At 35.7% G+C, this 26,107-nt stretch overlaps 4 protein-coding genes across 5 annotated transcripts in view; 2 read left to right on the forward strand and 2 right to left on the reverse strand.

The window, feature by feature from the left end:
• The first annotated feature begins 1,850 nt into the window (after positions 1 to 1,850).
• Positions 1,851 to 6,098, forward strand: LOC126873002 (serine/arginine-rich splicing factor 2). Of its 2 annotated transcripts, XR_007692275.1 has the most exons (5): positions 1,851 to 2,164; positions 2,379 to 2,522; positions 3,112 to 3,309; positions 3,442 to 3,531; positions 5,110 to 6,098. XR_007692275.1 is itself a non-coding variant. In XM_050633363.1 (4 exons), exons 1-4 carry the CDS (start codon positions 1,983 to 1,985, stop codon positions 3,446 to 3,448), a joined length of 531 nt encoding a protein of 176 aa, XP_050489320.1. In that variant the 5' UTR covers positions 1,851 to 1,982; the 3' UTR covers positions 3,449 to 4,606. The 2 variants fall into 2 exon arrangements, 1 of the variants encoding a protein (XP_050489320.1); XM_050633363.1 differs by lacking the exon at positions 5,110 to 6,098 and having other exon boundaries at positions 3,442 to 4,606.
• On the reverse strand, positions 6,088 to 9,003 carry LOC126872999 (lysophospholipid acyltransferase 7). The gene is made up of 6 exons (XM_050633359.1): positions 8,530 to 9,003; positions 7,705 to 7,976; positions 7,476 to 7,627; positions 7,194 to 7,402; positions 6,802 to 7,123; positions 6,088 to 6,729 (listed from the first exon to the last, which is right to left on the reverse strand). Exons 1-6 carry the CDS (start codon positions 8,736 to 8,738, stop codon positions 6,511 to 6,513), a joined length of 1,383 nt encoding a protein of 460 aa, XP_050489316.1. The 5' UTR covers positions 8,739 to 9,003; the 3' UTR covers positions 6,088 to 6,510.
• Positions 9,004 to 9,246: 243 nt separating this feature from the next.
• Positions 9,247 to 10,838, reverse strand: LOC126873001 (28 kDa heat- and acid-stable phosphoprotein). The gene is made up of 5 exons (XM_050633362.1): positions 10,673 to 10,838; positions 10,423 to 10,520; positions 9,933 to 10,061; positions 9,733 to 9,863; positions 9,247 to 9,658 (listed from the first exon to the last, which is right to left on the reverse strand). The coding sequence occupies exons 1-5, from the start codon at positions 10,680 to 10,682 to the stop codon at positions 9,442 to 9,444; spliced, it is 585 nt and encodes a 194-aa protein (XP_050489319.1). The 5' UTR covers positions 10,683 to 10,838; the 3' UTR covers positions 9,247 to 9,441.
• A 1,888-nt stretch (positions 10,839 to 12,726) lies between these two features.
• The window catches only part of LOC126873000 (ADP-ribosylation factor-like protein 4C), a 54,799-nt gene continuing 41,418 nt past the window's right edge, over positions 12,727 to 26,107 (forward strand). The window contains exon 1 of the mRNA XM_050633360.1: positions 12,727 to 13,070. The gene's annotated coding sequence lies outside the window, so the exon portion shown is untranslated. The remainder of the gene's footprint in view (positions 13,071 to 26,107) is intronic.

A 26,107-nucleotide genomic window follows, 5' to 3' on the forward strand; every position in this document is an offset into this window, starting at 1 on the left:
GTTCGGTCTCAAGTATTTCAACAATTGTCAGATATACATTTTTTCCCTCCGTCATCCAAGATATTTGAAAGTTTCGCCCCGTACAGATCGATTTTACTGACATTACTTCGCCTGTGTTTTATATAATATACATATACATATATGTTATATATATATATATATTTTTTAATAATCTTAATTGTAACAAGTCGTGTATCCCACGTATGGAATCGTTGGACCCTTTTTTTTAATTTATAATTATCGCGAAGCACATCTATTACACATGACAAGTGATAACATAATAATCTTCGATTAACTTACGGGTCTAATTTTTCAACCCTCATCTCTTTCATTATACGCTCTCTATGTAATGTCTCTGTCTGATTTCAAAATCATCTCATTTCCATTTCTCTTGCAATCAGAATCTCTTCTTCGAATCTCCTTTTTTTTCTTTCTCTCTTTTTTCCTCGTTTGTATTTTGTAATAATAAGATACCTGTTAAACATTTCTAAGCTATTTATTGAATCGAATATCGCTATGTGGTTTGTTAGAAATTCTTTCGACGACCTTTATCCTGCACGTATTACTTCCTTTTATTTCGAGACCACGCTTCGCGTACATACTCGTGGCTCTGCCAATGGTTCACGAATCTTCAGAGGAAAAGGAAGATAGAAAAGTAAAAAAAGAATAGAGCGAGAATTGCGATCACTCGACGTCTCTTATTTTTGCGCCTACCGCCTAGCTAAGTCAAAGAAGTATTGTGAGTACTGTGTTTGTTGTTAACACGTTTGCCCTTCGGTTCTTTTTCTCAAATTCTCTTTTCACTCCATCTTTTTTAAAATATGTTAAAAATTAACGTTTTGTTTTTTGCCTACATTTCCTTAATTAAACGAAAGATCGTCTCGTAATATGCAAACGTGTCGATGCAACAGACACAGGAGATCGGCGGGTAAAGGACCAAAATGTACAACAATTGCGTTTGCCCTTTCTTACGGTTGGTATGATTCGTTTTCGTAAACGTGCAAAATGGAGATCGAAGCTGTAATTGTATCGGTGGATTTTTAAACCATGTTGACAGATTATTTTGTGGGGCATCTTATTGCAAGGGCATTGTTGTGATACCACAGATGCAGCTTCATTGAAACTTAAATAAAAATAATGCGTTAACGATTTGTTGCGATCAATGTTTACCACCATTGACCGCGTGTGTCTGATATTGTACGTGGAATTTAATTTTTTTATATAAAAACCTGTTTAGAAATGAAACATAAAAGACGAGTCGATATTTCCTTCACCGAAGTTATCTATGTCATTCTACGTTAGTTCCCATGATATTTTCTTATGTAGAGCAACGTTGTTCCATTAAAACCTTTGTGTACTTTCTTTTGCTTTCGATAAAACAAGAGCAAATTCAAACGTTTTCATTTATTTTTCGATAAAAATTGCTGCCCGTTTAAATTTGAAATTGGCCGGAAGTGAGCAACGTAAGTCATTTCACTCCTATGTAGTATTAAAAAGAATATGAAAATACACTTTAAATTTTCATAAATTATATGCAGGAATAAAAGAAAATTATTGGAATACTTAATTTATATGAAATATTGGAGCATATTTAATAAAAGAAATAGTTCTTATAGATAATTTTCACTTCCATCAAAAACAATTGTTTGTGCTTTTTTTTAAATTTTTACTGCAACTCATTTCAATAAAGAAATCATAATCTTTTTGCCAAAATATCCTTGTTTTATCAGTAAATTAATAAAATCTATTTATTTTACGAATGAAAGAAAAATATGTGCATTTCGTACAAAAAAGAATTTGACGCGCGTAGTGCGATATTTTATTTACGTCATTTCCGACCATATTGCGCGTAGAATTCATTCTTCCGCTGCTCGCCATCTTGTGTTGAACGTACATGCACCTGTGGTTCTTGTTCTAAAACTGATTTCGTCGACTGTAGTATTGTTTTTATTCAATTCGAAGTCCTCCACGAATTGAAAAACATGAGTTACGGTAGGCCACCACCTCGAATTGATGGGATGGTGTCCTTAAAAGTGGACAATCTCACGTACAGAACGACGCCGGAAGATCTGAGACGCGTGTTCGAAAGATGTGGCGAGGTTGGCGACATTTACATACCCAGGGACCGTTTTACTCGAGAAAGTCGCGGATTTGCGTTCGTTAGGTATGTAAAGATCTATTTTTCTTAGTGTTTATCGATTTTTGTGCACATTCTGTTGATTACGATTTATTAGTGTGACGTCATTGTAGTATTCAGATAACGAAGCTTATATATAGCAACAAATATTATGGCCAAACAATTTGTATTTTCTAATAACATATATATATATTATATATGTCTAAAATAACATTTTTATTATTGTGAATCATTGTTTTAGATTTTATGATAAGCGTGATGCGGAAGATGCATTAGATGCTATGGATGGAAGACTGTTAGATGGCAGGGAACTTAGAGTTCAAATGGCTCGATATGGACGACCAACTTCACCACACCGAAGTCGTGGTAGCCGACGACGAGGAAGGTAATTGTTATTAAAACATTTTTATTATATAGAAAATCTGTATACCTTTATGTTGGGATATTTATACCATAGTCCAACACTTATATGTATACTCACTGTGTGATTTGAATTTAGTTTACATATTGTTAAAATTTTTTTTCTCATTGTGAAGATCATCAATAACAGATACTGTGGCTTGCGAAAGTATTTGAATGTTTACTATAAAAAGTTGCTATATCCATATTATATATATTGCTTAAAACATTTTGAAACTGTATATATTTATTACAAACATATACTTTGTACAAATTGTCAAAGTATTCGTAAAAAATATCTATATGTGCTTGAATGTTTTTGTACCCCATTGTATTATATACTAGTAATAATAATATATAGTATATAATAATATAATTATATATAAAAATGTCAATAATTTTGTTCCTTAAAGTACAGCCAATGCAAAATATGCGAACAGTTTGTATCTTTTTTTATATAAAATTGAAACTTTTAAAGAATAATTGAAGAAATTAATTGAGCGACATAAAGATTAGGTAAAATACTTAACACGTAATACTATGTAGCTTTGTATCAATAGCCTGTTTGTTTATAGATCACGTAGTAGAAGCAGAGATCGAAGACGCTCTCGTTCTAGATCTCGCAGTAGATCAAGAAGCCGAGATAGAGATCGCAGGCGTTCATATAGTCGAAGCCGCAGCCGCTCGCGTTCCGACAGTAAGAGCTCGCGTGGAAAGTCCCGTTCTCGCAGCAAGTCTCCAGATAGGCAAAAAGACAGTCGCTCCAAATCAAGGTAAGTTTTATGATAATAGATGAAACTTAATTTATTCTTATCACTATACATTCGCTCCACAAACATCAGTTATAATGTTAAGCGCATCATTGATAATATATATTCATATAATATGATCTTTTTTCCATGCAGGGACTGAAGTAATTGAACCATATACGAGTACAACTGTGAACTGATGCACATGCTGCGAGTGCAGAATAATCGTTTCTTGAGAACAAAAAGGTATTCTATTACCCTCTATATCTAGAGCAACACTGTCGCACGTTCACATTTCTTCTGTCACTTACATATTAATTATGACAACGCACTACTTGGGTTACCAAAAGAAAAGAAAAATGAACCCAATACTAATTTTAATGTAATGTATTTAGATTGTGAGTTTAATAGACTCGCGACGACTTTCATTTGCAAGTTTTTATAATAATTCCTACTCTGTTAAGTGATATATTGTCTCAATGCTTATTTCTGATCAGAAGAAAGTTAATGTGTTTTTCTGGTTTCGCGTGTATGGACATTGTTGTAGCGAAACAGCTTGTTTTGATCAGTAAATTAACATTCATTATTATCCTATTAAGAGCTTCGAAATAACGTGCTGTAGCACCTACATGAATGATCTTTTATTCTGTTCTGGAACAATGGCAGGAATTTCACATCTTGACGATGTTGCGGATAATATTCAAGTTTACACTCTATAAATAATTAAATAAAAGAAATTGTTATTAGTTCGATTACAAAATGTTCTCATCTTATGTTAAAATGTAGTGTGCACAATTCTCAGTACGTCTCGATATAAGTGAGTTATAAATGATTACAGTTTATTCTTTTTCTTTCCTTTCTTGAGTCATTATGAATATTTTAATCTCTATATAGTATATATAAGTAATAAGAAGAAACCAACTGTTTCGATAAAATTGTGAAGTTGTTTTCCAATATTAAAAATTATTTGAACCAAGCAAGGTGGATTAAATATTCCTGGAAATACATGAGGGTGTTAATGTGGTAATTAGCAGGTAATGTAAACTGTATGTGGTCGATTTGAGTCCAATTTTTGTACAAAGTTTAAGCTAATTTCCTAAGTCGTAATAACTTGGAATAATTTTTCATTGTTTGTGAATATAATTCGATCGACAAATTATGATTACGACTCGATTAGTCAGAAAAAGTAAAGAAATAAATAAGAAAAATTAAAAGTCGTAATCTATATAGATTATAGACATAAGTTCTGCGTTTCTGTAACAATATACAGGTTTATTTATGTAAGATTGCCATTTATAATAAAGTGTAATAAAATGCAGAAGACGGAACTATTCACATAGTTTTAGACAGTGTTTAAAAACTACATATATAGATGTAGGTAATGCTGTCAGAAAAATAAGTTACTCGAAAATTTTATATCATTTATATTCGTCTACGAAAAAATTTCGATATCGTAATTATGGATTTTCTTGTATCGAGTACAATGAGACTAAAACAAAATGTCCCAATTAAGATCATAAGCTTAAGAAATTAACAGTGGTACAATCTTTCATATTTACTTATTACTTACATACTGCTGTTCACTTCTGAATGTTATTAACTTCCTCGAATCTTGTATAAAACAACGCTGTCATTAATCTTAGATAGATCAAATTCTAGAATTTAAGATAATTTAACATTTAACCATTGGTCTTATCTTTAATATTATAATTAATCGATCGTCAAACATCTTTCAACAAAAGAAAAAAAAAAGATAAAATTCCTCACACACGGATGTAACACGTTTATTCCTTATAACTAAGTTGTAATTTTATGGTGCCACAGGCGGTGGAAAGGAGTGGCGTGGCGAGTGTAGCTGATGATGGGGTAGCTGAGAGTAAGCAGTAAGCCGAGTAGCAGGGCTGTAAGCAGTTTGCAGTAGCGAGCGGTTGGTGGTCTGGTGAAAGCAGGTTCGCGCTAGTCGATCAGGGCGAGAAAAAGAGAGAAAGTGTGTGAGCGAAAGCTGTTTCTCTCTCTGTGGGGGGTCGGCGTGCAGAAATCGCAGAGGGTACGGTCTCGAGAGTGCAGAGAAATATGCAGAGAGCACGACGAAAAGCCACACGCGGTTGCTGGTCTCGACCATCGTCCGGTTTGCAGGTAGCACGTGAGCATCACCAGACCTCGCAAGCAGCAACTCGACATTTCAACTATTATATCTACCAATTGCTTTGCGCGTTTCTTGAAACAAATCATTTCTCCAGCAATGGTCCGTTCGAAGTCAACTATGTACTATCTTATTTCCAGCTGTGTAGGTCTGATTCGTAAGTTGAACGAGTTTAAATGTCGATTTTCTAAGTACGAATATCCTTTTCACAAATTTCTTAACGTCGGCGTATCAAGATGTATTTCATTTCGCTTCAATGGTTCATTTTATACAATTTTCAAATTAGTTTCTTCCAAGGTACTAATCTACGCCCAATTTTAAAATTTTGACTTTCACTTTTTTTTAAATAGTTAATGAAATTGAAAACGTATCTATCGTTAATATCGTTTTCGATATAACCTATAACGATTCCAATTTTTATATGATCATCGCTTGAAACACTTGCCGCCACATTACAAATAATTGGGAAAGTTTCGAGGGTGGGCAGTGGGATCCTTTTGTTTTTCCTGTGTTCTTTTTTCAGGTGTCACCGAACGTCGATAGAGTAGTAAGTATTTTAGAGGTAAGGCAATGTTGCAGTAAATAAAAGATTTTTTAAGGGGAAGAATATAAATCTTTGTAGAGATGTGAAGGGTTTGATCAATAAAGAATTCTTGTCGAAGAAATAGAACTTTTTATTCCTCACTTGTATCAATGGAAAATTTAAAACCTAATTATCCAAAGATGATTTTTCGTTCTTTTTTCTAAATAGTGTAAATCTAAATTCTTCGTTATCCTACAAGTCGAATAATTTAACAATAGTAACAAAAAATATATTACATTTTTTTGATAAGCATTTCAATTGTAATCATACATGATCATTCTTAATTATGATCATCAATAAATTTTTCTATCATTTACATTAAAGTGAAAAGATGTAATATTCTAAAAAATATTTTAATATTACACTATGCTAATGATCTTTGAATGGCTTGATGCGTATAGTTATACGAAGCGTATTATAGTACACGTGTCATTTAGATATTTCTATATCAACTCGAGCATGACACGAAAATTTATATATAATGCAAAAGATTTATAGACTATTTATCTTTATCCTTATCTCCTGTAGGCTTGAAAATATACAATTTGCAGTAAAGAGCTGCAATGTATAACGTAAGTGCTATGATATGACCAGAGAAATATACAAGTTTGTAGTAAGCTAGAGTTTCTTTGAAATCTAATACTAAGAATGATATTCCCAAATACGCCATGCAAGTTGTTTTCTCATACCATCCTAGCAAATACCACAATTTTCTGGCCTAAAAAACGAAAGTTACATAAATTAAAATTTCAATTAATAGTTATGAATAGATATCAAAAATAGAACTTACGATACTGTTTTCAGCGGCTTGCTGATAAAATTTGTAGAATATGTCCTCTGATAACAGAAAAAGAGGAATCTGACAGAAGCAAACAGCATAGCCAGCTGACCAACCATGCCAAACAGCAGAAAGTAATAGGGTTAAGAGAGCTCGCATATTTTTCATTGGCAGTCGTTTATAGATGTAGACACCAAACCAATATTGAACACAATTGTTCCATGTTTTCATAGCTGTTCTTGTCGAATTGCATTTTTCTAATTTCCAAACATTCATATTATATACAGTTTCAAAATCCAATTCCTCGTTCTCCAGTTTCTCAGGTGTTTTAGCTCTGTAACGTTTAGTTGCTATATTTTTGTTCCAAATAATGAATATTATTACAGGGAAAAGGATGCTCTTACAATATTTCTGTTGTTTTATAATCTTTGGGACCTAGTCCTTGTATAGGTTTACATCTAGTAGGATATGCTCCTAGTCCAGCCATTTGACATCCACATTCTGCTAAACCCATTCCAATGTACATTCTTACTCGAAAAAGGACGAATGTAGGATACATATAAAAGTGTCTATAAAGGAAAGATTTTTCTGCATATTCTTCTGTTAAAATATACTGAAATACAAAGTGAAACTTAATCATTTATAATTCTGCCTATATTTGTTGGTAAAATGAAAACTGATATTACTCTGACGGGATAGCAGTAACTCATTATGAAGAATAGGACAACAAAGAATGTAGTTTGTTTCAGTTTATATAGCGTGACAGGCCATGGATCTACTACTTTAGAGAATGGCTTATATAGATGGTCCCAATATGTTCTATACCGATAGTATGGTCCTGTAGAGAGAAATATTACATTTAATATAATATCAAAATTAGATTAATTATAGTTACTTAAAGTATCATAGAATTACCAGTCAAAAGTCCCATATAGCCAAAACCATAATGAAAAACATCTAAAAATCCAACATTTTTTATTGCTTCATTATCTACTCCTTCTGGATCATCAGCTGGAGGATTAATAGCTGCATTTAGTTCAAACGCTAGTCCAGATAATTTTAGTGTTAAGATCATCAGTATGAGATTTGTATGAGTTGATGGTACTGGTAAACCAATATAATCCCCTAATCGAGATATAACAAGTAGAAAGAAGAATGAAAAAATAAAGCTGACAATATGAGATTTCCTGCAAATAACAACAAATTGAGAAATGACATTAACTAGTTTTATAAAAGAATGGAATATGAACAGAAAATTTATAAGGAGCGTTTATTATTAAAAACATTTTGTTTGTTTTATGTTACATAATATTAAGTAGAAAGTGATAATAAATTTTTGCATCTCACATAAAATAAAATGATAAACACTAGTTCAAAGAACGGGGATTTTCATTATATTAATATTTCCATTCGGCAATCAAGTTACAATTGGTGGTAATTTGATACTTAACAAGTGCTAATTATGTCTTTTAAGAATAGTGCATTATTGAGATATATATATCTAAAAATGACACAGTTAATTTGATCTGTACATTTGTAATTTTAGATAAGATCGAAATATAAGAAAATCATATCGTACAAAGTAAGTAGATACGATGACATTATCAAAAATAATTTTAAAAATATTTCACTTAAAATTGAGTTAATAATTTTGACACATTATGACACACAATTGATAAGCTAAAACGCTCCTTGCTTAAATCGACAAATAAATATAATTAACGAATTAATATATCATACTTTGGTGAGATGTTGGTTATAATAATAGCGTTAATCAGAGAAAAAACCAAAGGGAAAAGTATATAACTTCCTGAGACAACTCCTGTTAATAGGATGCCAATTATCGTGCCGGTCCATTTCTTCACCTCTGGATCTTCTATTTTTCGATAATAAAACCCGACGAATACACAAAACAACAACAGTGTGACGTAAACTACATCCGTCCACATCGTATCAGCTCAGTTGTAGAAACTTTACTGTGTCTTCTTTCTATCCTATCCCATTTCCTCCGTCCCACCGACTACAGTTAAATTGTACGTAATCAAATCGGTGAACTTTGTACGTTAATAAATCGGATATTATTACTATACAATTATTAAAAAATTTTGGTGATTTACATTTATTCACAAGCTTCTTTTTTTATTTAAATTTCGGTAATTTGTAATTTAAATGATAGAAACATTCGACCGTACATTTTTGCTTCTCTTGTAAATTACAGACAAATGCAATATGTATATCATTGATTTTTTGCTGAGTCAATAATTTAGCAGAGCGAAGTTATATTTACTAAAGTAATTTAAATAATAATTATATATAATTTAAAAACTAAATATTAGGAACATCTTTCTTTGCAGATTGTAAGTAAACATAATATTTTATTGATTATTTTGTTGAATTGTCAACTTAGTAAAATAAGATTATATGTCAGGTGGGAGATATTGAATAATAATGCAGGTATAGTTTAGTTATTGTAATAATTATATTTATGTATAATTAAACAAGGATATTTCCATCAAACGCATTCTGTAAATGCGCGAATTGATTCATTCAATTAGTATCAATATGAAAGTAGATTTTTTAACTGTTCATCATTGTTAATGTAATAATAGCTGTGACATCAAATATTTTTTAATTGACTCGAGTTAAAACGTTCTAGGATTTTTTGCCAAGAGCCTTTTGCCTAAGTTCCGTTTTCCTCTGAAGAGCGAGTTCTTTTTGTTTCTTTTCAGCTTCTCGTTTTTTAGCCGCTTCCTCCCGTTGTTGTTTAACTATAGCTAATCGTGCTAGATCCGCGCGTGCTTCTTCCGTTTTACCTGCTGCGTGTAATTTCTGATAGTTTGCATATGCTCTCTGCCTTTCTAGTTGTTCCCTAAAAAAGAAGAGAAAAATGAGTTTTCCAATCTTTACATGTTACGAACTTCTGTATGTTTCATTGATTTTTACCGTTCTCTACGAGATAAATCTGGTTTCGCTGTGTCTAAAGATTGATTTAATTGAGATAATTTTTTTGCTTTCTTTTGTACCCTATTTGGATTTTCAACTTGAATTAAATTTTCTACACCTTTTGTCTTTCCCTGCAAATTAAAAGAAGAAAGGAAAATTATCATTTATCGATTATTATAAATCTCTATCGATTAATTTACCTCAGTTTCCGATTCTGATTCTGAGTCGCTGTTGGTATCTGTCCCTGAGGAACTATTATTTTTTACTGAATCACCGTGTGCTTTGGGTTCATCTTCCTCATCACTTGAACTATCCTTTCCTTTGTTCTTCTAAAAAAAACAATATCATTATAACTTTTAAATATGAAGGGTTTCGTTTACATTAATGAATTTTTATTTACCAGCCCCCTAAGTAAAATTTATGTTACATTTTTCGAAAGAACAAATGCAAGTGGAAAGAACAGATGAAACAAATCATCTAAGGATCTATCCATCGCTTTTGAGTCTTAAGAATTTTCTGAAGGTTTGTGCCCGGTTCTCTCAAACGGTTGCACATGGAGCATCGTGCTCCATGAAAAATCTCAGTAATGGTGCGCACAATCACGCTCAACCGTCAAAGGATAATTCGACCTTACGTACTTAATAATAATATCTAAGCCGTCGTGCTGTTGGTTAACTTAAAAATACTGACTCTCCACTGGAGCTTTTTTTCCTCCTGGCGTCGTTGCTCCTCCAGTTCCTCGGGGTTAGTGAAGTGACGACTCCGGCCTTTGTAACTGACATATTTACCTAGAGGAAAGCCGTCTTTTTAGATCCAAATTCGTTCGTCGAGGTCATAACATACGAAATTGCGTTTTTCTCGCCAAGAAATGTGGTGGGGAAGAAATGATGATAACTGTGTGTGTCGAGTGTGAAATAAATAATAATTTGTCCGTGCTTACCGCGTGGCATTTTTTCGAACCAATTGATCACGTCAATTTAATGATTATTGTACGGAAATTTGAAGGAAAATACCTCTTCTCCGCTGTGAGAGAGAGGAATTACGTTTAATGTCAGATTAATACTGCACTGCTGCTTATTTGGTCGTCAACCACGAGCTCTAGCGGCATGAACCATTGCATAGAATATTTGCCTGCATGGTTGGTAACGTTCGTAGGTTTATTGAAACAATTCAAGGGCAGAAATAAAAAATTTTTATTTCACAATTTGCGTATGTTACAAATATGCTAATAAGTTGATCTTTATATCGTAGCAACACGTAAACTCGATTAAATATTTAATGACTTGGTTAGAATTGAATGCTCGTCTCTACGTACGAATGTAAGTTTCATAGTTATTTATTCGTTTACTATAAATATTAATGTTTATATTTCAATGTTATTCCGATTACAATTTTCAATTTAAAATATGTAAATTTGATTATATAATCTTTGCGAAACAATAATTAACGTGTTGGAAACTTGAGCTCTGTCGTGTTTTCCGCTCTTGAACAACATACTTCATGCTTTAATGACTGATATATGTATGTAACATGTTAACGTATCAATTGCCAGATAACTTGAGCAAACTAAATTTATTTTCTCAAAAATCTTATAAAATTATTCAGTTTATCTCGTTTTTTATATTCCAGCTAATTTCATTTTTTTGTAACAGTTATAGATAGTAAAGTTATCGCGAGAGACACGTTTTTCAAACTAATCTCATTTCGCGGTATAAAATAACATGTGTTCATAAGATATTTATGAATTTTTTAGTTTGTCTACAAACACGAAATCGTGAAGTAATTGGATGCATCTGACACGGTTGTATTGGGTGCCAATTGGCTACTAATCGGTCAGTATTGAGTAGCAAGTGCAAGTCATTCCGTGTATGAAATTTCTCGTCAAAACACCTAACGCAGAATTTATCATGCATCTGTCTGCAATTCCAACTTACAGGTAGTGAAATTTTTTATTTTCAATTTAACCGTTTCTATTACTATGGAAATTCAATTGCTTATTAAAAAAATGTTATAGTTATAATTACAGTTAATTATTTAGTATCAGATCGTTATTGAAGTTTGAACCGAAACGTTTGTTAGATTTTTACCATTGAATTGTAAAATTCTGATTATTATTATTTTGTATTATGAGATATGCATTTCTTTTTTGCATGTTTTTTTTTAAGTTGGAAAACAAAATATGATTATTGAGTAAAAAATGTTGAGAATATTAGGGCTCAAGTCTCACTGCTTCGACAAGAATAGTTTTGTAGAAGCGTAAGAAATTATTTAACGACTGGTACTGGTGATTCACACTGTTCTTTTTTCTCTCGTTTATCATGTTATGCGTAAGTGGCGGTTGCTTGTTCGTGCTTGGTCACTATTGGCCACGTTCTTTTAGTCTTCAATTTATATTATTTAAGAACAATTGACTTGGTCGACCGGTTGCTTTTTAGGGGGACCAATCTGAGTCCCGACCGTCCATAATATTAAAAGAGTCATATATATAATACTTTATGTAACTTGCAATAAATTTCTGTCCCAGTATAAATTGTTCATTCTATTCATAGTTATTCATAGAATGCTATTTCAGTCCTAGAATATAATATTGATATCGCATAATTTTAGAGATTCGAATTGTTACAAATATCAATTATTTTGTATTAAATTTTCCTTATCATTTTTAAAAGATTGTTATTTTGTTGATTAGAAAATTTATGGGTTGTTGGATAGCATTATAAGATAAAAGCCATTTTTTAAATAAATATTAATCAATGAAGCAACAATCTTTCATGAAATAACAATAAAAATCTTATTAAAATTCCTTTTACGATGTTTATAAAGTTTCCAATAATATTTCAAGATTAAATCAACTTTTTAAATAAATATTAATTGCTTTGTTTTGATCCAAATAGCTTTCGAACGAAAGCGCTTTTATTGACGATTCAATATGGCGGGCTTTTGTATCCTACTGCCACCTAACGGCGCTTTCCCAAAGTAGATTACGATTCGAAAAGGAAGCAGCCAGTCTGTTTCGGGTATTTGGACTGGTTGGATGTATACGGATCGTGTTCTTAAATGTTAGCCGGTGACTGACTGTTTTGATGTGCTCTAATGTCATTCACTTGAACAAGTCGTGAAATCGAACTCTATTTGTTCGCGAGTGCTCGCTGTTCTGTAATCGTGGAATACATCATTCGAACTTCTGTCGCTTTCGAAACCGATAATTCGATTGCTCTTTCGAGATTCGCGAGAAGTGTGTCAAAGTCGATGTAACGTGTTTCTGTGCGTCCATAGTCAACCGTAGCTGTAAGTGTCTCCGGGCTTCGGATACGGTTCCCATATTCCAATAAAAAATGGTAAGTCACCGAAAGTATCATTTCATAATATTGACGTTACAAATTATGTAATCGCGAGGAAAGTAACTCGATAGAGGAAATCATTGTGATTGTCGTTCTGATTATATTTTCGTCAGTGCTGTCAAAATATTTGGATGTCGATAAAATCTCGATTAACCGCTTGCCCTGTGGTATGGAATCAGTAAAGCATTTTTGAGATATTTAAGGCTTCAAAAATCTACAGAATGCATATAACATGCAAAAATATATGTTTAAAATATTCAAAGTAGATCAATTATTATGACGTTTAGTAGATAAGACAAATGTTTATTCAGATTCCAATTTTTTAATTAAAAAATCAAAGAAATATAATATCGCATTCATTATGTTATTCGTTATGTGTAATGAAGTTAAATATAATAGATTCAATTTTAATTCTAACTTTAATTCAATATTACAAGATTATCGAACGGATTGTCGAATATACCAATTACGTAAATACAATATTTCAATGTTTCGTCTTAGACGATATACGAATGGACCAATCACACGATATATTGTTTAAAAAGGACCAATTACAACGACAGCAGATTCTACTTGATATATGTAGGTATTAAAGTAATATTTCAGTTCAACAAGGACCAATCACGAGATATATTGTTTGAGAAGAACCAATCACATCGTTCGAAGGATATTTTACTGGTATTAAAAAATACAATTTTGATTTTAACTTCACTTCAAAATTAAAAGATTATAAATAAGTTAACTAGTTAGTTATAGTTTATCCTTTACCTCCAGTTTACGAATCATTGATATAAATTGCGTGTAACATATATGTAAATGTTTCGCATTAGATCGAAGAAGTAAATAGCTAACGTTGACGTATATGGTTAGGGAAAAATTGATATGGCAAGAGGTTAATTCGATCGAATCGTCGCAGAGCTCGTATCGCGTGTGAATGAATCTTGGACGGAGTTGTGCATCGATGATGACAGCTTCGTAGAGCAGTCAAGGTTATTTCATTTCTCTCACTATGCCTCATGAATGGATACCTGTTCTCTTTGCCCTTTAATCACCGTAAAAAATCCTAGAAATACCATCAGATGGTATACTCGATGGAAAATCTCACGTATACACACTTTTATACTAATCTAAACGTTATTTTATGGGCATCTCTATAAATCAAGCAGCCTCGCAGATGGAATATTCCATAATTGAGAACTTGAAATGAATATAAGTAACGAACGAAGACTGATTTTTTAAATTGAAGAGGGTATAAACTTTACGACTGATAGAGACTCAAGTGTCAGAACAATTTATCTTATTTAATCTTATATCTTTCCATTTACAAAATTGTACTTTAGGTGAATTATTGCTTTTACCAATATTATATTTAAGATTAAATGTTCCATTGTGACTACAGAAAGTATCGCACGTAACCTTATTTAAGCACTTTTTTTTTTTATCACCTCCTTTCCTTGTATCGCTTTCATAGTATTAAATTTTTGTAGTTATATGCAAGTACTACTAAATGATATGAAACTTGATATACCAAGGTATACATATAATATATAACAAGGTATATTATAACAATACAACGATGTAAAAGTACCCTTTGCAGCCACTGTATTTCTCAATTTTATCGAACAATTTTATCTTTTAAACCTATAATACATACGTCATATACTCAAATACTATGTTTTTCTACGCAAGTATTCTACGCAAGATCACGTGGAAAATACAAATTCCTAAAAACGAATAACTCTGTACAACGACAGTTCAGTTTGTAAGCAGTAAGAGCATCCCCTGCCGTATTTACGGCAGAGATGCACTTACGTGGACACTTTTAACATTCGGTTGGAGTCATTGCCACGCTTTATAAATATTCAACCGTTCTATAAACGCGTCGGCTAAGCGTCGTATCACGTGCACCGCTTCTCGTCGCGTTTTCTTACCACCGACACATATGATGCATTCTCGTCGTCGATACGGCGTTTCCTCTCGCGCCGGTGCGTGTCTCGCCACTGCTACGATGTTTTGATCGTTGCGTTGCATCTGCATACGCGTCGCGCTAATTGCTTCACGTTCCTGCCTGCCCTTAATTGTTCTCATAAATGTAACGAGCGCATCGTCTCCGTGTTACGGTGACGAATGGTCAGTTTCACGATACACTGAATATCTTATGAGCACCGGTATCGCACATTGGTCTTATTTTATTGCTTATGAAATTATACAGGGTGGTTGGTAACTGGTGGCACAAGCGGAAAAAGAAGTCGAAAATATAGAATAAAAATTCCTTTTTGTTTTTTTTAAATTTTTCCATCGAGACAACGATCCACAGTGAGATCCGTTATAACGAGACGCGATACAGTGCGCGCGTACCGAGCGAAAATTCAAAGTCGATTTTTTCGAAAACAAAGCCTCGAACGAAAAATTTGTATTCTATATTTTCGACTTCTTTTTTCGCGTAGAATCACCCCCTTTCCGCTTCTACCACCAATTACCAACCACCCTGTATATACTATGCTCGAGAATGTTTAACATTACATCGATTGTTTTTTTGCATTTTAAATTAGAATATTAAAATATCGCTGCGTAGATTAGAACGTCCTTAACATTCGCTGCCTTGTTAATTTTTTATGTTTCAGGTCAGAGTTTCTTTAGCAGTTTAGGAAATTCGTATACGAACACGATTATTTGCGCAGCCTTAAATGCACGAGTTTCCAAAATGTACAGTTTATTTATCGTGAAATCATAGAACGGTAATTTCAGTAGTTTATCTTGCAGGCATTTGATTTGGCGAAAGGCTTGCCACCAGATTATCGTAGAAATGCGATCAATTTTGCAGCAGGGGTTCACCATTGCAATGGAAGATCATACGTCTGTGGGAAAATTGGTATCATCCGTAAGCAATTCTCCCTTTCTTCTTCTTGAAACGTGCTGGCTCTCGAATCCTCACAATTTCTTACGCGTGTTCGCTTCTTGAAAATTCCAGGTTCCCAATTCTTCGTCTTCCAGCGATCGTTTTCATGAAATTCCTCAAGGTTTATTTCACAAGAAGAGATTCAAGTCTCTAATGACAAAGCGGTTAATGGAAAGACACGATTGTGTTAAGAATTTCATCGTGACGAAACACGCAGTGATCTCGTCGAAAATAAATATATTATATACTCGTCGGTTGGGCATTATCGGCTAAGGCAAGACACGGGCACGAGGGCTCGTGCAAGTCTTTTCATTCAGAAGTAATGGATTTCCAATAATTCACGCTCACAACTAAAACCACCAGTCAAAGAGTATCGCATACATGCACGAGCACAGGGTTAAGAGTCGGGTAGCTCGGACATTTTTTCTTTTTTCTACCTTGACGATATTGAAGGCCCGTGGATTGACAGATGACGCGTTAAACGTTAACTTTGATCCCTTTATCGTCCAAGGGCTTTTGCTTTATTCCTCGTATCCTTAATTTATGCTCGGTTTATGCTCAATTCTCTGTCGTATCTTTAATACCTCAGAATTAGAATTTTCCATTCAACTTTGAAGCGTAAGAGAAAGAAAAAGTTATTCGCGTTATCGGCTAAGTAGCTTCTTAACGTCAGTTTGGTTGCTCTTACGGAACAGACTTGTAGAAGATTTTATACTTATTTAGAATTCCCTCCACTGTTTGTATTTTATTGTAAAAATTGTATTTATAGTGTTGTATGTTTAGTAATTGTAACATAGTGTTGAAGTTATTCTCTTCACAACTTCCTCCTTTGTTATGTACTAAATCATACTACATCGATTATTCTCGTAATGTTAGCGTAATGTTAAATTTATATAGAGTCGTATGTAACGTTATATTCGCAATATGCGTTGGAAATGATATTCACGGTGTTAGATCCGTTCTACCCACGATTGGAATTTTTCCAAAACGGAGATAAGTACAGGAAACAATGTGTAAAATCTGCATTTACCTGGAGAATACGTTTGTCAATTTATGCAAGAATTTACGAATACTTACAACAATATCTGAAAGTAGAGATTTTTCTACTAAAGTTGAACTTTACATTCGGTTCCCTTAAATTACAAACTTTGCCACTTGGCCATTAATATACCAAAAATTCATCCCATACCAAAGAATCATTTTTCTTTGTTTCTTTGTTTGAATTAATCCTTCTCTGTCGAATTCGTACGAAACAACCATCTCTCCCCATCTCGAATTCGCAGTCCAAAGATCGTGCTACTTCCCCGCTAAACTTTCCGAAGCTCCTTCGATTTTCATTCATCGTAACCGTTTAATGCAAAAAATTCGTTGCCCCTCTTCCTGATTTTATCCCAAGCGATCGCGCTCCTTCTTGCTTCCAACGTACGTCGAACACTCGTTCCTCTCTGCCGATTCTGTACCAGAGAATCGTTCTTCGTCTAGATCTTCCGCGAAACATCCGTTACTTGTCAAACGTATGAAAAACCCTGTAACGAAAAAAAGGTGGAAGAAGAAACGAGCGAGTGGCAAAAACACGGAGGAACGTAACGGACTCGGAAGATCGCGCGTGAAATCACTTTCGTTGTGAAAATCGGTACGCTCGCGCATCGATGGCGCGATTATAATCGGCACGTGCAGCTAGTAACGGCATTCCTGGTTGCCGTTCCCTCGCGAAAGCGGCTTGTTTCGACGCTCTGTCCCGAGAACTAGGCGAATCCGACTCGTGTTCAACACGAGTCGCTCGATTTCATCTGGAAAATAGACGACGACCGAATGCAGAAGGCGGTGTTTTCACAGCTGCGACGATGCGTTCTGTGTTTCACCGCTTTATCGTCGTTTGTTTCTGTTGAACAATCTCGGCACGTGACGAGGAACTCGCAAACGCCACCGGTATTTCATTTCCGTCTCTACTTTCGAGAAATATTCCGCGTATCGTTGATGTTAATGAAAATAAAGTGTTACGTTTTGTTGATCAGTTTCACCTTGTAATTATACAAAATGAAATAATTATGTAGTAAAGTGGCAATGAGATGATTATAAATGACTGGAATTACCGCCTTCTGCATGAAACTAGCATAAGACTAAAACTATGTTCACGCTTTTGCTCGTTACTGTACATTTTCTATTCCACTTTCGTGAAAATACTCGGAAAATCGTGGGTATTCATGGTGTTTGGATAATCAACGAATTTATCGTAGATTGTTCGGAGATCGAATTCGAAGTTGAGATTCAGATCTTCCACGTAACAGAAGGATACGAGTTTCGTTTACAGGCAAATGATATAGCGAAGGTTGTAAGAAATGTGAAATTAATCACCATGGTTCTACGCTTGTCGAGTTTCTTCGGGATTTGGTTGCTTGGTTCCTTCCTAGCTTCGTAACGCAGCTAATTATTTTCTTTAGTATAGTATTTTCATTTTTGTTAAATTTCTAATTTTATTCGTAGGATCTTGAACGAAATTGCTGCAGATTGTCCCCTTAAAATGGAGAAATGTTTTCTTTTTTTTTACGTACAAAAGATTCGATTTTCCATTTGGAAAAATCGTTTTTTACCTGATCACTGGCTGACTCTGAGTTATCCATTTTCTGCAACAGAAGCCGAACGGATAATTTCCAACATTCGTCACGCTCGAAAGTGCAGGCAGCGATCGCAGGGATTGGTTTTTCGTTTATGAGCGAGAGAGACGTTGAATGTAAATCGACGATAAATCGTGAAGAGGGTGACCATCGCGGAATACGATGCCGATGTGTTAGATTAGATTAGCTGCGATAAGACTGTGGGTTATTTATTTCGAAGCAGCCTTTCTCGAAACTCTCCACGAGCAAAACGACATACATATTCAAACAAGTGCTCAGCGTTTCTCACTCGACTGCTTCTTTGTCGAGTTAATTTAATTACACCGTGTATCGATGTATTGCGTTACCGATCACGTTACCGATTGTGATAGCAATCCTGCGATTCTATTTAAAATTCGACGCGTAGATTATTGCGAAAACTAGTTCTCAACTGCTTTGCATCTACGGCTCTTCAGGACGATGTATTTCGCATTTTCTTGGCTGAGACACGAGCCTGGTACGCTTTATTCGAGGCAGCTGAACTTCCATATTTTAAAATTCAACTTTGAACTTCGTTTGGAGAACACGTCGTTCCATTTTTTGATCGTTGTACGTTATACATTGATCGGTCAGCTGTTGTGACCTCTTTGAAAAGCGCGTAGGTAAAACGCGTGGCGGAAAGTAAGCGATGACGAGTATACTCGTCAAGCACAGAGCGCGCCTGACTGTTATAATAACAGAATCGAGTCGTAACGAAACGACTGTTTTGATCTTTAACTTTACGCAATTCCTTCGTGACGAGTATACTCGTCAGAAACAGCTGACTGGTTAAAGACCAATAACGTCTCGTCGATAAAACGCGAATTTGTACAACGCTAAACGTAAGTTTAGTATTCTTAAAATAAAATCCTATTTATTCTTCTTTCGATAGCAAGCAGTTGTACATATTGAAGAATTAAACACGTGAATGTACATTTAGAGGCCAAATTTCAACTTTCTCAACAGTGGAGAGATAAATAACGAAGTAAGCGTTGTATATTTTCCGAGTCGTCTTCGTTAGCGAGTGATTGTTTAATTATTATCTGAGAACCCCGCATGGGTTAAGGTCAGGGCAAGTGTGAAGAAAGCGAAGAAAGCGAGTTGTCTTTGACGCGAGGGTGAGAACCAAGAGGGTGCTCAAAGGTTTATTTAGCTCTCTGCTACGAGTGTTAGTTTTTTGTTGTTTGAGATAAATCCAGGGATACTCTCCCTCTTCCGAAATCTTCTCTTTTTCTCTTCTTAGATATACCATTCCTATTTTAGAATTTTCTTCCTGACTCTGACATTCTTACTTTGGGAATTTCTACTGTGAAATTTTATTTCTACGGTATTTTGCTCCTGGAACGTATATACACAAGTAAAACGTTTAGTAATATTCTGCTTTCGTAGGATTTTTAAAACACGAGCGAAGACGAATAGAATGAGAGATCAGGAAGGAGGAACGTTCTTCTGCCTGATAAAACAGATTTGTGAAATCATGGCACGTACTTTTTCTCTTTTTCGTTGGTCCACTAGATTTTTGCCCGAGTATCATCCGGAGCGAGCAATTGAGCATAATCGAGTGACCAATTAAAACCAGGATTCTTTTTGTAAGGGAATTTAAAGCGACGCGACTACGTCGTCCCGTTAAACAAATAGGGCAATCAAAGGGACACCCTTTAGATTGCAGGGAAACGATGCGGATGAGTCGAATAATTCAATAAAAGAGGGTCCCTGTCTGTGGATGTCGTGGACCGAAGGTCATCCAGAAAATCAGACAGTCAAATCGTAGAGTTTACTTTCTGAAGTATCATTAGCTTCGAACGAAAGCTCATCTCGACATTAATTTGTAGATAGATAAGGCAATTAAGAAAATTCTCGCGGAATTTATGTAATAAATTGCAAGTTGGTGATCGCTTCAAATTGCAACAATCTGTGTCGAAAATTGTATACAGGGTGGTTGGTAACTGGTGGTACAAGCGGAAAGGGGGTGATTCTACGCGAAAAAAGAAGTCGAAAATATAGAATAAAAATTTTTCGTTCGAGGCTTTGTTTTCGAGAAAATCGACTTTGAATTTTCGTTCGGTACGCGTGCACTTTATCACGTCTCGTTATAACGGATCGTTGTCTCGATGGAAAAATTAAAAAAAAAATTTTTTTTTTAATTTTTATTCTATATTTTCGACTTCTTTTTCCGCTTGTGCCACCAGTTACCAATCACCCTGTATATACCTTGTAAAATTTTCATCAAGGAATACTACGAGCTAATATTCCTGCAAGTCTCAGAATATCGCGAAACATTGTTCGAGAAATATCGGAAGGTAACATTTTTCCAGGCCTTAGATATTGCAAAGTATCCAGCAAAGTCACTAGGTAAAACAACGAACTAGAGAGTTTCCGTTTAACCAGTTGGCTGTCTTTAACGAGTATACTCAGCACGAAGAAACGGCAATAGTCCGTGTTACGACGAGTATACTCGTCGTCGCTTACTTTTTACAAATTCTAGGCACGCAGTTCTCAAAGTTTTTAAACAGGTCCCAACAGCTAACTGGTTAAGAGTTTTATGAATTCTTATGAAAGAGAAGATGCAGGAAGGAAACGTTTGGCCTATTTCAATTCTTTTCATTATTTACTCAAAGATTATTGGTAGAAACTTACCAAGCACGTTCTCCTCGTCGTCATAGATCTTTCGCTATAGATAGCAATTTTATAAAACGGTCTAACGAATAAAGCTTTAAGAAACGAGATAAACGGCGGTATTTTCACGGAACTCGAAGAACATAATAAGCTTCGCTTCCACAAAGAATATTATCAGAAATCGTTTTGTGGATAGTTCTGCAACGATCGAACCCCTTTCTGGTCGCGGCACAGCGAACGAGCAGCGGAAAGGGAGAGGCGGATTATTCGCTGGCTCGGCGTCTCTGCTTGCATGGTCGACAGAACCCAGTGCGGAGTTGCGATTCTCGATTACGAACTCTCGTTGACCGGGTAAAGAGTTTCCAGACTGCTTTTCCTCTGTAAACACGACCGCCATCCGGCCATCGATCCGCTGCAAGTTTCATGATTCCCGCGTTTCTTGATCACCACCGCGCTCGTTCGATTCTTGGAATTTCAAATTGCTAATCGTAAATCCGAATGTCTGTAAATACGTCTAACTTGTGTATGAGATATTCCTCGGAATCGATGATATCTGTCCGAGTATTTATGGTTTTCGAAGCGTACCGAAGGTATACTTTCGCATATACAGAAATGAACAGAAGCGTAGAACAAAGAACAAAGCACGAGGAAAGAGAGTGCGTCATCTAGGAATCGAAGAGGCTCTCGCGTGTGCAGGACGATCGATCTTTGCAAACGTATTTGCAATTGCGGACTATCCGAGCGTGTTGGCGCGATACCAGCGATTTTTCTACTTTCCACGGTTGTTCGTACTTTGAATCTCAGCGAAGAAGTTTCAGCTGTGCCCCGAAGAAGCGAATTGTAACGTTGACGAAACACGTTGGCGCAAAAGTGCAACGAGTGACGCGATTGAATGAAACCAAGTTGCTTCCGCGTCGATAAGATGAATTTAGCACGACTTCTGTTGATTTATACGTCGATCCAGATTGGTTAAACACGTACGAAGGCCTCTTGTCGCGTTCCGGAACAACTGATAAATTTGTTTGATCAGTTTATCAGCCCCGAGGAAGATTTTCAGACGGTGGAAGGCGGTGGAGAACGTGGCTCGAGGCACGTCTTACTTACACGATGCTCTATTTACGGAGAACGTCTCGACGTTATGTTAATCAGAAAAATAATTTATGCGAAGACAAACACGTGCGACTTTGCATGAGAAAATTTCTTATCTTCAGGATCCTCGTCGAATAACCAAGTATATACATATATGTAGAAAATCATGGGTGAAACTTCATTTTCGAGCGCACCGATTTTTCTGACCTTTATCCGCTTAGCTATTTTCGACGAGTATACTCGTCACGAAGGAATGGCGATATTCTGTGTTACGACGAGTATACTCGCCATGCGTAAGAACTAGTTACAATTTGCTGTTTAAGTTGGAATTTTAGCGAGAACTAAAATATATTCGTAAATTTTAAGATGTTTCGAATATTTGAATAGCACAGTAATTGAATAATCGAATACTAATTTTATCGCACGGAGATCATTATTTCGAAACTTGTACATGGAAACGAAGTTTCACCAAAATCATTCGAGTCAAGGAAGATGGACCACAGAGGAACGTCAGTTGGAGCGTGTACAGATACTTGCAGCGTTTATTCCAATTTTCACGGCGCGAATGTATAGGAAATCAATATTTTCAGGCGACGAGCTGCGTTACGACAGCACCGATGCAGCCAGCAATAAACGCAATCTGATCAGATAATTGCTCGAGCTTATTCAATGGGCGTTTCAGCCTATTTGAGGCTGATTCTTTCGTCAATAAAGATGGTCAGCCGGAAGACGTTATCCACGGTCGTTCCTTCTTCGTTGGCCATGTGAATGCTCATCGGAAAAAAGAAGACGCTCGTGAGACGAGGCAGCTCGAGGAACGAGCTTAACTTCACGCCTCTAATCGAGAACAAGGTCGACGATGACAGAGTGTTGCGAAAGGAAGAGCGTTAAAAAGATGGTACGATAGTGTCAGGATGTGGAAGGATTCGGATACCATTTGTTTAGACTGTTCGGTCTCCTAGAAACGACCACGTCCTCGTCGATGTGCCGTTGTAAGGACGGGGGCTGGTTGGAACGCATGCGCCCCTTTGCCAGTCGATAACACCACCGATACGACATAGCAGCACCGAGGCAACCAGCCGCGTTGCCAGCTGCAACATTGACACAGCGATCCACTTTGCTAATCTCGGTGTCATCCTGTTAACTCTTGGCCAACGACCACTTCGATATGCTTAGAAACAGCTGTGGCCTCTCTCTCTCTCTCTCTCTCTCTCTCTCTTTCTCTCTATTTCTCTGGATTTATGAGCTACTTAGGAATCTTTGACTGGTAGCGGTGGTGGCTCAAGATTTGTTCTTTTGTTTTTGTCTTTTTAGCTATTTGATAGTTAGAGGAGTTTTAAGACAGGGACGTGTTTTGAAACCTTTAGGAATAACTTAGGAATCTTTGTTTGGTAACTTCCTACTGCAATTTTCATTTAACCAGTTTGACTGTTAACTGTTTGATAGTTAGGCGAGTTTTAGGCAGAGGCGCATTTTGGAATGTCTGTTGGGATAACTCAGGAATCTTTGCTTGAGAGCAGTGGTTCGAGATTTTTCTTGCTACAACTTTCTCTTAACTGTTCGATAGTTAGGGGAGTTCTAAACAGAGGCGTATTTTCGAATTTTTACTTTGTAGGGACAACAGAGGTTTCCACATCTTTCTTCAACTATTTGATACTTTAGTTAATGTGACCTTCGGTAGAGATGCATTTTGGTGTCTTCTATTGGTAGGGGTGGCTTCTTGTCTCAGTTGAAGTTGTTTTAACCGTATATTCGATGTTAGGCAGATCTTTAAATAGCGCTGCTATTTTCGAATCTTTGGTTGATAAAGTGAGAATTGGTGACTGAGGGTTGGTCTTGGGGGGATGATGGAGGATCGATGACTAAGGGTTCAGTTTCGTTTCGCTATTTGGCCCTTGAGGTAATTTTAAGCAGCCGTAGTATTTTGGAATCTTTAGGAGCTAAGGGTGGCTGAGCATTCGTTTTACCACAGTTTCTTTCAATAGTTTGGTGTTTAAGGAAATCTTAAGTAAGATTGGTATCTTGGGATCTTCGGTTACTAGTTTACTTTTTTAGCTATTTATATTTATTTCTTCTTTTTTTGTTTTTGTTCTAACGTATCTTGTCAATCTGAAGTTCGATCGACAAAGAATCAGAATACCAAACTCCTTTTTCCACAGTAAAGGAATGTTTCTCTTTAGACATTTTTCTCTAACACGTGCATTCGATAAATTATCCATGCAAAGGATTCTAATTCGGGTGAAGCTTATTCGGTTGAAACGTAGTGCCGTGCACATTTCAGGGACACTGTCAGGCGCCAGTGGTGCAATTTCCCCGTGAGTCGATCAGAATTGCTCGAATTAGACCGGCGGTGTCGTCGAACTTTGAACACACTGAATCACAGGAAACGCTGCCGTTTTTAACTTTACCAATCCGGCTCAAAGCGTTTTTCAGAGTTCCACGGTTGCTTTATATTTCAAAATTCTCACTCGGTCGTTGATCCATTTTTCTAACAGAAGTAAATTATATTAGTGCGATGAAAGTGGTATAAATATAAACAGTTGTCGCATATTATTATCCCTTATTTTTATAGCATCGTAGTTTTAGAATCCATCGAACAATAAGAATATTCTCAGCTCGCCAATGAAATAAAAATAAAATTGTAGATCTCTGCTGCCAAATTCTTGTCAAAGGAAGATATCGGAATTAATGAAAAATTGCACAGAATGCACAAAATATTGGAAAATGCTTGTCTGCTTCTCCGATTATGTTTTCAAAGAAACAAATTTGCATAAAAAATTCGCGGACTAATAATCAATCTCAGTATCGCATTAATATTAATATTAATAAAGAGAATATAACAGGAAAAAATTACTGAACAAATTCGAATGTTCTAATGCTTCGATAAGGCGGTGCGAATGCTTCGAGCGCGTGAAATGCGAGGAAAACAAATTAACACGTCGTACGTAGTATACTTTCGTTCGACAAGTTGGATTAACCAGTTAGCTGTTGCGAGCTCTTTGAAGAGTGTGTACCTAAAATACATCGCAACAACTAAGCGATGACGAGTATACTCGTCAAACACAGACTAAGTGAGAAATGACTGTTCTATCTTTTAACTTTATTACTGCAATTTACTGCAATTGCTAAATTGCCATTCAAACAGCAAATTGTAACTACTTTTCACGCATGACGTAAGATAGAGTATTGTCATTTCTTCGTGACGAGTATACTCGTCAAAAACAACTAACTGGTTAAGTAGGTCGAGCAAGATCGATTTCTGATCGGAAACAAGCGTTCCTAGCGGATGAAGGATCGAGGATCACGACGAGAGTTTTGAATGGTCTCGTCAAACAGGCACCTGTTTCGTTTCTGACATATCCGAAACGAGGTGGAAATCGGGCTAACGGTCCTTTCGGAGAAAGGACAACTCGTTTCTCTCGTTCGTTACCTAGATTAAGCTCAACAAAGTAAACGCCGATACACGGCGTGTGATCGAGCCACGTGCGCCTAAAATTTACCGCCGGGAGGACCCTTTCTCTTCTTCTAGATTTATTAAACGCCTTCGACGAGACCTCGTCGGGCGTCGTCTTCATCCTCTCGACCATTCCCTTTCACAAATCGCTGTGCTATTAGTAGTCTGCGGATATTTATGTAATTTCACAATGTTACGAGATTAATCGAAGAGTCATTGTAAAAAACGCTGTAATCGCCAAAAAATTGAAAAATCATAATTATCTTATTGGGAAATGTTTTACGTGGCAATGAGAATGCTATAGTACAGAATTTAAGTGTAATTTCCCTTTCTAAACAGTTAT

Source organism: Bombus huntii, chromosome 14, assembly GCF_024542735.1.
Source record: "Bombus huntii isolate Logan2020A chromosome 14, iyBomHunt1.1, whole genome shotgun sequence".
In the NCBI taxonomy this organism is placed as follows: domain Eukaryota; kingdom Metazoa; phylum Arthropoda; class Insecta; order Hymenoptera; family Apidae; genus Bombus; species Bombus huntii.